This window comes from Panthera pardus, unplaced genomic scaffold, assembly GCF_024362965.1.
Source record: "Panthera pardus isolate Hobbes unplaced genomic scaffold, ASM2436296v1 HiC_scaffold_17, whole genome shotgun sequence".
NCBI lineage: Eukaryota > Metazoa > Chordata > Mammalia > Carnivora > Felidae > Panthera > Panthera pardus.
This window is the reverse complement of record NW_026526732.1, coordinates 137869487-137882039: the sequence shown is the minus strand read 5'-3', so window position 1 is coordinate 137882039 and position 12553 is coordinate 137869487. Positions and strand designations below refer to the sequence as shown.

Below are 12553 nucleotides of genomic sequence, written 5' to 3'. Positions count from 1 at the left end.
GCCCCCCGCCTGCCCGAGAAGGTGCAGCTTACCAGCCCGATGTGGTTGCAGGACAGGTTGATGCTGGTGAGCGTGGTGTTGACGGCGAGCACCTGGGAGAGGAGGGTGGCGGTGGGCTCAGACAGTTCATTGCCACCGAGGTGCAGTGTTGTGAGGCACCTGTTGGTTTGCAAGGCGTGCGCGAGCGCCTGGCCGCCCTCATCCTCAATGCAGTTGAGGCGCAGGTTGAGGGAAATGAGGTTGGTGTTGTGTGCTAGGGCGTGAGCCAGCGACTGGGCACCAAGCGCGCGCACCTGGTTGTTGGCCAGGTTGAGCACTCGCAAACGGCTGTGGCTCAGCAGCTTGGCCGCGGCACGCGCGCCCCGGTCCCCAACGAGGTTGTGGGACAGGTCCAGCTCCTCGAGGGCCGGGTGATCCAGGAGGCTGCGAATGAGGATGCGTGCCTTGTCGTCATCCACCTTGCTCCGGGTCAGCCTGAAGATCTGTGGGCAGGTAGAGGGCACGCAGCAGCTGGCAGTTAGGGATAATCTGCCTGCCTGCCTGCCTGTCTGCTTACCTACCTTCTGTGGGTAGAGGAGGGGGCCACAGGGAGGCCTGAAGTTCCGCCCACCTGATGTTGGCCCCCTGACTGGCTCCTGGGCAGGGCAGGCCTCCCCCGCATGGCAGAGCAATGCAGAATGGGTGGCAGTCAGTAGCAAAAAAGCCGACCATTTATGGAGAAATCACCATGTGCTGTGCATGCTGGTAGAGCGTATCGTGACCATCACCTCTAACCCTCAACATCCCAGTCTGGTAGCATGAGTTCTTTCCACGTTACAGATAGAAAACGAAAGGGGCGCCTGGGTGGCTCCGTTGATTAAACGTCCGACTTCAGCTCCGGTCATGATCTCACGGTTCGTGAGTTCGAGCCCCGTGTCGGGCTCTGTGCTGACAGCTCGGAGTCTTGAGCCTGCTTCGGATTCTGTGTCTCCCTCTCTCTCGGCCCCTCCCCCACTCACACTGTGTCTCACTCTCTCTCTCTCAAAAATAAATAAACATTTAAAAAAATAGTTAAAAAAAAAAAAAAGAAAATGATAGCTTAGGGTGGATGCGTCATTTGCCCAGAACCACGCAGTGATCAAGCCCCAGAGGCAGGTTTGAATCCAGGTCTGTTTGATGTCCCAGCCCCTCGCCGTGCCTGCTTCAGCTGGCTAAGATCTACCATGGCAAGGAGAGGAACTCTTGGAAGGAGGTGCCAGGGTAAGAACCGGGGTGAGAGACGGGAAATGGGGGAATGGAAGGAAAAGATGAAAGAAAGAGGTTGGACTGGCATGAGAATACTGGAGATGGGGGCCCTAACCCTTCCCTTCTCACCAGTCCCTCCCGCCCCTCCCTCTTCCTTGAGGCCTCTTCACGCTCTCCCCATCCTTCAGTCCTCAGCGTTCCCTCCATCCCTCTCAGCCAGCTTAGAGCCTCTTGTCCCTCTCGTCATTTCCTGGCACCTATCTGGCAAAGCTCCAACCGTGGAGCAACCCCACTCTCTAGTTTCTGCCTACCTGTGCCCGAGCAGCTGCCAAGATGGAAATGTCACATGACCGGACTGATTCGTATCGCTGGAGCCACCAGTCGACCCTCTGTGCCGTGTGCCAATTCAGCCCTGTTTCTCTGGACAACACACTCTCTCGTACTCTCTAAAAACGATGTCAACCTTCTCCAGCCTCCTCACCCTTCAGGGGGCCACTCTACAGGTAAAGTCTCCCCCTGCCTCCCCAGCCATTGAATGGGAGCCCATCGCTTTCCTAATACCAAACACAAATCCACTGCTACCCACCATATCCACTCTCTCCTCTGCCCAGAGCCAACCGTCCCACTCGGTCCTCGACTCCACTCGTCTTGCCTTCTCAGGAACCTTCCTTGGTCAATGAACCTGTGGCTTTCTCAACTGCTTTCTTGCTATTGGATAGAGCTTTGCATTGGATTTATTTATTTATTTATTTATTTATTTATTTATTTAGAGAGAACAAGTTGGGGAGGGGCAGAGAGAGAGAGAGAGAGAAAGAGAGAAAGTCTCCACTAGGCTCCACGCTCAGCACAGAAGCCGATGTGGGGCTTGATCTCACAAATGGTGAGATCATGACCTAAGCTGAAATCAACAGTCAGACACTTAATGGACTGAGCCACCCAGGTGCCCCCACATTGGTTTCATTTTATTTTATTTTATTTTATTTTATTTTATTTTATTTTATTTTATTTTATTTTATTTTAGAAATTCTTTGTTTTTTAATTTTTTAAAAATGTTTATTCATTATTTTTGAGAGAGAGAGAGAGAGCGCGCAGGGGAGGGGCAGAGAGAGAGGAAGACGCAGAATCCGAAGCAGGTTCCAGGCTCTGAGTTGTCAGCACAGAGTCGGAGGTGGGTGGGACTTGAACTCACGGAGTGTGAGATCATGACCTGAGCTGAAATCAGACGCCCAAGCGACTGAGCCACCCAGGCGCCTCCCCCCCCCCCCCCCAAAATTGGTTTTAAATGCAAGCAAGTTTCTTTTTAGGAAAACTCAAAGCTTTCATCTATTACCAATTTCCCCTTCACCCCCTTCACAGCCAAGTTCTTGAAAAAGCTGATCACAGCCATCCGGTTTCCTCACTTCCCACTCTCTCTGTAAGTCACTCCGATCTGGCCCCTGTTCCTAGCACTCCACTGACAGTTCCAGCTCTGTGACCTCCGAGTTTGCTAAATCTGGTCCATATCGTCATCCCCGCCCCCCATTGCTGCCTGCCCCTTTTCTTGACACACACCCCTCCCTTGTCTCTGCGACTCAAGGCCACGTCCCCCTTTCCCTCTTTCTCTGACTTTTTGGCAGGCTTTCCCTCTTGCGACCAGAATATTTGGGACCTACTTTACTAAAAAATTATTCGTTGTGTATTTGAATTTCAAATTTAACTAGGTGTCCCGTATTTTTATTTGCTAAACCTAGCGATCCTCTCCTAGTTATAATTGTATGTTTACGTGATTGCTGATTAGAGCCCTTTATCCCACCAGACTGTTAGCTCCAGAGGGCACAAATGCATAATTTTGCTCACTGTCGAATCTTTAGCACCTAGGACAGGGCCTGGGGTGCAGCTGTTCCCCGGATGAATAAATGGCCAGTGAGCTGGAAGGACTGTGCCTTGCTCATCTCTGCATCCGCAGAACGCAGCTTGGTGCAGGTGCATAAAAGGACACTTGGTCGGCGAATGAGAAGGAAATGGGAGGGGGGAGATGGCGATGGGGGAGGAGGAGGAACACGGGGAGAGGAGAGGGAATCCAAGAGGCGCAGAGAATGGGAGGTGGGGGAAGGCCCGGAGGTACCTTGAGGGTGTGGCATGCCTTGATGGTGGCCGCCAGGGAGTGGCAGTCGCGATAGGTGAAGAGGAAGAGGTTCCACTCGAAGTTCATGCCGCAGTCCTTGACCCCGTACACCAGGTCCAGCTCCTCCAGGTGGCTCAGGCCGGCCACCAGGTCTTCCAGTTGGTAGTGGTCAGTGGCGGGCTCCTCCACCTCTGCCTCGCTGCCGGAGTCGGACAGTTCCCCGCTCCGGGGTCGGGGCGGGAGCTTCATGGGCGGAAGGAACTGATCCACACGGAGCCTGCGCACATAGTTCCTGCAGAGCGGCAGCAGGTCGAGGATCAGCGCGGGGTCCGTGGTGCTGGGGATGAAGTGCTTTAGCAGGTTCTCCAGGTGCCGCTCGAAGAACATGCGCTTCCAGCTGCCGCCGTGCTTGGCCACGTGGCACACGGGCCAGCGCTGCGTGCAGCAGCGGCGCCAGTAGCTCTCGTCGTCGATCAGGTTGGCGGTCACAGCCAGCGGCAGGTCGGGTGACAAGTGGTCCAGGACCTTCTGCTTGTGCTCCGGAAGCAGCTGCTTCAGGATAGGGTTGTCTTTGGGGACAGGAAGGAAAGCAGGAGTCACCGTGCGGGGGACGCCACCGCACGGTGCCCTGGGGCTGGGCCTACCTGGGGGCCCTGAAGAAACGGAAGACCCTCCCCGGCCCTCGGGGAGCCCCAGTCTGAGAAGGGAGACAGCCTTTATTGTCAGGGATGCCCAGTCTGAGGGAGGAGACACAGCCCTTGACTTTGGGGTGTTCCCTGCCTGAGCCTGGATGTCTTAGTATCTGGTTTCTGGGAGCCCCTAGTCTGAGCCAGAATCTCAGGACTGGCCCTCAATGATCACCTAGTCTGACGGAGGAGATAATCCTGAGTTCAGAGACTCCAAAATGATTGGATTCATTCATTTCAAAACAAAAAACTTTTTGAGCATGTCTTGTGCACCAGACGCTGTTCTAAGTGCTGAGGATACAAGAGTGAACAGAACAGAGGAAGCCACTCCCTCTTAGGAGAGGAGGCAGACAATAAAAGAGTCCAGCGAAAATATTGTATGTAGGTCAGGTGGCCATAGGTGCTGTAGATAGAATGACGGCCCTGTCCTCGGAGGGCTCCCCATCCAGTAGGGGAGGCAGGCAACTCATCTTTAAAAAGGATGAACATTTACAGAGCATAGAGTACAGAACAAAGAACCTATACACGCTGTGGAAGGAGAGTGTGGAGGATAGTCAACCAGGGAGGGCTTTCTGGAGGAGGAGTTCAGTAGATATGGTTCGGGCTGGGTTTTGCTGGAGAGAGTGGGAAAGGCGAGGAGACGGCATAGACACGGAGGGCACAGTGCGGGTGGGAATCTGGTCGCTCTGGCCCTGGGAAGGAAGGGCAATGTTGAGTGGGGGATGAGGACATGGTGTGGGAGGGCAGGGGCTGCCCCAGGCCCCAGCCGCTCAGGCCTCGCCTCCAGGAGGTCCCCACCCACCCCTCCCGGCTCGGAGCCTTTCCCTCCCCGCCCAACTGCAGGGACAGACTCACTCTGGAAGTTCTTGACAATGTGCTGAATGCAGAGCTCTGTGAGGAGGGGCACGATGGCCAGCGACCACTCAGGATCCTCAGCGATGATCCTGCGCATGCGACCTCCACTGGCCCCAGTACTCCAGCCCTTGGACTTGCTACGGGGTGGGATGATGGAGGGCCTTGAGGGCTGTGGGCCTGTGCTGGAGGTCTGACCTGCAGTGGAGGACTTGTCCTGGGTGGAGGTGGAGAACTGGCTGAGGGCCGACGAGGTCGGTGTGGCTACAGTTGCCTGCATGCTCTGCATTGGCAGCGTGGGCGCAGGTGGCCCCTTGGTGATGGCCTTGTGACGGGGAGGCTCTCAGACCGACAGGCCCTCGAAGCCCATGGGAACCTGGAGGGAGGGGAGGGGTAGAGGTGTTAACTCTGGAGGACCTCGGTGGGCATTTCGCAAGAGGGCAGCACAGAGTGGTTCTTAAGGGCCCATCTCTGGAGTAGAGCAGAACCAGGCACAAATCCCGCCGACTAGCTATGTGGCTCTGGGCGAGTGACCGAATCTCATAGTCTCATGTGGCTCCTCTATGAAGTGAGGATAACAGTTACCGGGAAGAGGAGGGGGAGAAGTGAATAAAATAATGCGTCCAAAGAGGCATAGTATCCTGTAGCTCTGGAGCAAGGAGCAGGCCCTCATTGTGGATAATAATACCTACACAACAATTGTAAGCAATTGATATATGTTGGACACTTTTTTTAAAAAGTTCTTTGGGCATCTTAACTCATTTAATCCTCACAAAAGCCTTTTGGGGATAGGCACTCATATTTTTCCCGTGTTTTCTGCTGTGAACCTGAAACAGAGAGGTTCATTGACTTGCCCCATGTCACACAGCTTATAAATAACAAGGGTGGATTTCAACTCAGTCTATCAAGTTCGTACTTAAAAAAATTTTGTTTTAATTTATTTTTGAGAGAGTGCAAGTGGGGGGGGGGGTTGCGTAGAGAGAGGGAGACAGAGGATCTGAAGAGGGCTCTGCACTGATAGCAGCAAGCCTGATGTGGGGCTCGAACTCACAAACCATGAAATCATGACCTGAGCCAAAGTCAGACGCTCAGTCGACTGAGCCACCCAGGGGCCTCCATACCCTTTTTTTTCCCCTAAGATTTTATTTTAAGTAATCTCTACACCCAACGTGGGGCTCAAACTCATAACCCCGAGATCAAGAGTTGCATGTTCTACCAATGGAGCCAACCGAGCACCCCTCAAGTTCATACTCTTAACCCTATATTGTACTGTCCATCTGAGGGTGAGGGGTGGGGGTGTGTATTGCCAAAAGACCAAGGTATAATAAAGAACCATTTAGTTCAAAACAGCTCCGGGGCACCTGGGTGGCTCAGTCAGTTAAGCAACTGACTTCGGCTCAGGTCATGATCTCACGGTGCGTGGGTTCGAGCCCCGTGTCAGGCTTTGTGCTGACAGCTCAGAGCCTGGAGCCTGCTTCAGATTCTGTGTCTCCCTTTCTCTCTGTTCCTCCCCTGCTCGTTCTCTGTCTCTGTCTCTCAAATAAACGTTAAGAAAAAAATTGAAAAAAAAAAAACCACACAGCTCCTGGGGTTAAGTATTTCACAGAAAAGCAACTGCCTGATCAGGGGGATGGGGTTGGGAACAGTACTGGCAAATAGAAATATAACGCAGGTCAAAATTCAAGTCACGTACACTATTTGCAATTTTCTAGCATCCTCGTTAAAAAAGTAAAGAGCGGCACCTGGGTGGCTCAGTCGGTTAAGCATCCGACTCTCGATTTCGGCTCAGGTCATGATCTCACGGTCATGAGTTGGAGCCTGGAGTCAGGCTCCATTCTAGCAGTGCAGAGCCTGCTTGGGGTTCTCGCTCTCCCTGTCTCTCTGCCCCTCTCTGTTCTCTCTCTCTCTCTCTCTCTCTCTCTCTCTCAAAAATAAATAAATAAACTTGTAAAAAGAAAGAGAAATGGGTGAAATTAATTTTATGTTTAACCCAATATGTCCGAAATATTATCACTGAATATGTAATCAATATGACAATTATTTTTTTTTAATTTTTTTTTATGTTTATTTTTTATTTTTGAGACAGAGAGAGACAGAGCATGAATGGGGGAGGGTCAGAGAGAGAGGGAGACACAGAATCTGAAACAGGCTCCAGGCTCTGAGCGGTCAGCACAGAGCCCGACGCGGGGCTTGAACTCACGGACCGCGAGACCATGACCTGAGCTGAAGTCGGACGCTTAACCGACTGAGCCACCCAGGCGCCCCAATATGACAATTATTAATGAGATATTTTATATACATGTTTTTCATACTAAGCCTTCAAAATCTGATGGCTCAAGAGCCACACGTGGCTGCTGGCTACTGTCTTGGATAGTGTAGGCTGAGAGGAAGGAAGGGGGAACCAGACCCGTGCTCTGTCCAGGGTGCCAGTACCTTGCCTGCTTCTGCGAGGACTCTGGCTCCACACCCCACCCCCAACCTCCTGATCCAGTCTTCCTAGTTCTCCCAGCCTCCCGGCTTTCCAGACGGAAGGCGTGGGAGGCGAAAAGGCAGCTAAATCTGGGGCTGAAGACAGAAGACAGAGGATGGATCTGGGGCTGGGGACCCTCCTCCGCGTTTGTCCATTCCTGCCTCCTTGCTGCAGGTGGCCTCGTCCTGAGACTGCAGGCGGAAATGGGGCTGCTCGCACCTAGCTCCTCCTCCGGGCGGTTTCCCTTCAGATCTGCTCCCTGACTCGGGTGTACTGTGTCGTGGCCAGTGGGAAGGAACACTCTGAACCAGCAAAGGTGTCCTTGACAGATGGAGGGGACCAGATGGTACTCCCCAGTCCACCAGGCATCTCAAGGAGGAGGAAGAGCCTGGCTGTGTGTGTGTGTGTGTGTGTGTGTGACAGAGAGAGAGAGAGAGAGAGAGAGAGAGAGAGAAAGACAGAGAGACAGAGAGACAGAGACAGAGACAGAGAAGGAGGCAAGGGGCAGCATAGGAAAGGTATCTTTGTATTTGTGAAATCCTTATGCAAATCAAATGCAAGTTCACAAACAGATTGTGTCCAGATCTGCGGAATAACCAGCTGGTGCATTTGACTAATAGCCCCTCAGAGGGTGTGGCTGGGAGGGGATGCTGCTTAGAGGTGCCAGATGACTTCGCATTTCTGGCTTTGCCAGTGACTTGCTGTGTGACCTTGGCCAACATACTTAACCTGAGTTTCCTTATCTGTAAAACAGGATAATGATATCTTCCTTATGCAGGCGGTTGTGGAGATTCCTCTGAGATAATATTTGAAAAGAGTACTTGGGGGGGTTGGCGTGTGGAGGATGAAGACACTATGGAGGGGGAGGGTCTTAGGCAGGGGACACAGGGGAACCCTGCCTCTCAAGCGCTGACCTGAGACGGTATCCTTGAATAAGGTCCTTCCCTATCTCCAGGGGAGAGGCGGAGGGCAAGGTGGCAGTGGTGGTGTTTGGGGCTGGAAAGGATAGAGGGGCCTGGCAGACAAGGAGATAAGAGACAACAGGCCAGCCCTGCTCCTGCCAGCTCCACGTCTGGGCTCCTGGGGCTCCCTCCAAAAGTTCCCTCCAGAGTTCTGGCCTAAAACATTCCCGTATTCCCTTTGGTCCCAGATGCAATCCCAAGACACCCTGCGGGTCAGGCCCAAGAAAGCAGGATCCAGCTGGGCAGGGGGAGCCCGGGTTTCTGGCCGGTGTTGCCCCGGAGCCGACTCTCTAGGTATATCTCACGACACTGCCGGCCTCACCATCCAGGTAGGCTGTTCCCTCTCCTTCCTCCTGGGAGGCCACATGTGGGGAAACCCCACCTGGGGCCGGGCTGGCGCTGGTTTCACTGCCTGGTGCCTCATTGCCTGAGGCCCTGACATTTCTTCCTGAGGCTGGTCCTCATCTTTCTTGCTGCTGTTTGGAGCCTGCAGCCACCTCTGGGCGTGACACTGTAGGACCCACCCCAGGGTGGGTTCCAGCGCCCTGAGCCACCTCTTCAGAAGGAAGAGGCAAAGCATCCTTCCATGTGCCCCAGGTACAGGGCTGGTATCAAAACAGACCCCCTTTTGTCCTGTGGTGTTTCATAGAAACCTCCAAACCACCAGGGCTGGTGTCATTTGTAAGGCAAATGTTGAAGCCATTAACCTCATACAATAATGTAGGAGTTGATCGTATTCACTTAATTGATTTTTGAAAAAGTAGATATTACAAAACTATTTGGGGGAAGCAAATGATGACTAGACACAGAGGATTCTTTCTTCTTCTTATTTTTTTTCTAGAGAGAGGAAGTGCACAAGCGGGGGAGAGGGGCAGAGGGAGAGAGAGAGAGAGAGAGAGAGAGAGAGAGAGAGAGAGAGAGAGAATCTTGAGCTCCATGCTTAGCATGAGGTTCAATCCTACGACCCTGGGATCATACCTGAGCCAAAATAAGAGTCAGATGCTCTACTCACTGAGCCACCCAGGCGCCCCTTTTCTTATTGAAGAAGTTTTCGTTTCAATTCCGGTTAATTAACACACAGTGTAATATTAGCTTCAGGTACCCGCTGTGGCGATGGGACATTTCCATACCACACCCTGTGCTCATCACAGCCAGTGCACGCCTGGCTCCCCATCGCCTGTGTAAACCATCCACCTCCCCTCTGGTAACCATCCTATATTAGCGAACTGGAATTTAGATACAAACTTAAAAAAAAAAAAAAAAAAAAAAGATGACACAAAGCAGGGATCCTCCCTGGCAGGCGGTACACCTGACCCCTGCCCTTCTCCCCCACTGTGAGGCCGCCACTCTCTCGGATCCCCTCCCGCCTCTCCGATCATTCTCGAGGTCTCCATTGCAGACTCCCCTCACTCTACCCACCTCCCTGCGACCCTGCGTGGCTCCTATGGATGGTTGCAACTCTTACCTTTCCTCTGAGTTCCAGACTCAGGCCTACCAGCTGCCTCTCACCTCCCCCCAACTGAGTCTGCACCCAGAGAACTCAGAGCCTCCCCCAAGCCTCTCCTTCCCCTGGCTCCCTGCCTGGCCAGGGGCGCCGCCCCTCCATGTCTGGTTACTGTTGGCGCCCTCCGGTTCTACCTCCCACCCCCGCGGCCCTCCCCTCCCTGAATGCTGTTGCTTTAGCTCGGGGGCTCCCTGCCTGCCTGGATCCCGGTGGTAACTGCCCAGCACCTGGGGATGGCAGCCAGCGCGGTCCTCGCCACTAGCCTTCCCACAGCTGCCGCCGCCACTCGCTGCCCACTGCCCACTGGCCACAGCCCGGCTTCCTCAGCTCAGTGGAGAAGGCCCTCCGTGACCAGGAATGTTGTTGGAAATAAGCTCGCTTTGCCTCTGGAGCTCTGCAGGCTAGTTCACGCTGCCCAGCCTTTGCTCCAGCGGTTCTCTCTCTGCCTGGAACGCCTTTCCCACTGTCTCAGCCTGGGGAACGGAGCGTCCTTGATCTTTCAAGCCTGAGTTTCCCTACCACTTCCTTTCTGAAGCCTTCCATCCTTTCTGGTCCCCACCCCCCAAGTACCCTCTCCCTCTATCAGACCTTGTGCTGGTGTCATTTCAGTGGCCTGATTGATCACCCTCTCCCCACACCCACGCTAGACTGTGAGCTCCTTGAGGTGCAGGGACTGTTCTGGCCTCCTTTTTCTCCCTAATCCCTGGCCCGTGTTGGGTCTGCTCTACAGGAGGTAGCTGGTGTTCTGAGCTGCCCCACCCCCTTCTGAGAACAGATCCTGGCCAATAGGAGTGCCCCATATTGGCCAGGGTGATTGGCTCAGGGGTGGCCACCTGATGCAAGCCAATCAGAGTCCTTCTTGGGATTTGTTGGAGCAGCGGAGGTAGACCAAGGACGCATGTCCTTGAAGACTACTGATCCCCCGCTGCTGGAGGCTATTCGCCTTCACGTGGAAACCCGCCTGCTGCAGGAGGGGATGAAGCCTGGGAGAGACCAGCAGGAATGAGAGGTGGACAGAGCACCTGGTACCTTCAGTCCCCAGTCTGAGGCCCCGAGGCTCCCAGAACTGCACTTCCTCTGGTTCTGAGACTTCTTTGGCAGCCTTTCTAACAGGTCCCTTTTGCTAAAGCTGAGTTCGGTTTCTGCCCCTTTGTGACCAAAGGGTCCCAACCATTTGGGTCCGCTCACAATTTGGTGAATGAGATGGAAAGAAATCCTAAATCAGGAGATGAAATGGTTCGATGGGGTGTCTGAGAATCAGGGCCAGAGGCCCCAGGTTTATTATACACAGGGCTCGGCATCTAACTCCTGGGGCCTCTTCCTATCCTGACCACCCCTGGCCTCCAGCCTCACCTCTCATCTCTCCAGGCATCAGCGACTTGACCTACTTATCAATCCCCCACATCTCAGTGTGAACGAGTTTCAGATCCAAAATGCCAAGTTAGGAAGGTGGGCAAGGAGGGCACACCACTGAGCGGGGGGAAGGTGGGGAGGGGCCCACAGGAGAGTAAGTCAGGGGACCTGAGGCAAGTCTACCTACCTCAGTGGGTGACCTTAGTCTGGCCTAGGCATCACCAGTCTGCAGCTGCGGGTATCTTTCCTGGAAGCCCCGGGGGGTCGATAGACACCCATTAGCTAGGGGCCCAGGGGTATCCTGACAGCTCCCAAGGGCCCAAGAAGGGCAGCCCCAAAAGTGGCAGTCACTTTCCTTTCTGGAGCTTTGTCCCCCTAGGGAAACTTCGGGGCAAACAGAAAATCCCAGAGTTTGAAGACTGGAAGCATGTTTAAGAGTCTGATCCTTCTCTGGGGCAAGAATCTTTTCTGACATTCCAGAGAGAAGGTTGGGGCGAGGGGGTGATCACCTCTTGTGCCACCACCTGGTGTCCCTATCTAAGGCACACCTTATGCTCGACTGGGGAAAGTGGGAACATGTCCAGTGACCTTTCATCTCCTGGCACCTGTCTTACAGGCCTGTTGGGCTGTTTTGCCAGCATCACCCTAACCCAACACAGAACCACAGTCCCTGCAGAAAGGCCAATCCTCTTCCAACCACGTCCCCACCCTGTGTCCTTACTATCAGGGTCCAGGGTCCTGAAATCCCATTCAGGCCAGAATCAGAGGGTTAGGTGTTAAGGTCCGCCCTCTATGTGCCCAAGCACAAGCAACATAAAGGGACGACATGCTCCGGCTTGGCCAGCTTATCCTTATTTTTGATGGCTTGCGCCTGGTGGACAATGTTCTGGGAACTATATCCTTGCCTACACACAGCTATGAGTTATTGAGTTTGGGCCTCTCAAAGCTCTCCCAGCAGGAAGCAGCTGGCTAAGGACTCAGGCATTACGTTACCTTAGGGCCAATCTCCATTCTGCCCCCTAGCATCTGTGAGACCTTGGGCAAGTCATTTCACCCCACTAAGCCCCCTATTTCTTTATCTGTAAAATGGGGATGGTAATTAATGGGATCCACTTCCTAGGATTATCCAGAAGATTAAAGGAGCTAATGTGGGTGACACATTTCATGTCATGCTGGGCCCAGAGCCAGCATTCAAAATATGTGTTAGATATTGTGATGAAGATGTTACATGCCTTGCCTACATATGTTTATTAGGTCTTTAAATTTAGGGGCCCCTGGGTGGCTCAGTTGGTTAAACGTTCGACTTTTGGTTTAGGCTCAGGTCATGATCTCACGGTTCGTGAGACGGAGCCCCACGTCGGGCTCTGTGCTGACAGTGCAGCCCCGATTATCTCTCTC

The 12553-nt window shown here is 53.5% G+C and overlaps 1 protein-coding gene across 4 annotated transcripts in view; it reads right to left on the bottom strand.

The window, feature by feature from the left end:
* TCTE1 (t-complex-associated-testis-expressed 1) overlaps positions 1-12553 on the bottom strand; it is a 196656-nt gene that overhangs the window by 181844 nt on the left and 2259 nt on the right. For 3 of the 4 annotated variants that reach the window (XR_008423076.1, XM_019457293.2, XM_019457295.2), the window contains exons 2-4: positions 4870-5242; positions 3329-3897; positions 33-482 (exon numbers count right to left, since the gene is read on the bottom strand). Coding sequence is in view for 3 of the 4 variants with exons in the window: in XM_019457293.2 (XP_019312838.2) it covers positions 33-482; positions 3329-3897; positions 4870-5155 (1305 nt within the window). In the remaining variant the exon portion in view is untranslated. The remainder of the gene's footprint in view (positions 1-32; positions 483-3328; positions 3898-4869; positions 5243-12553) is intronic. The other variant, XM_019457297.2, reaches the window with a different exon arrangement.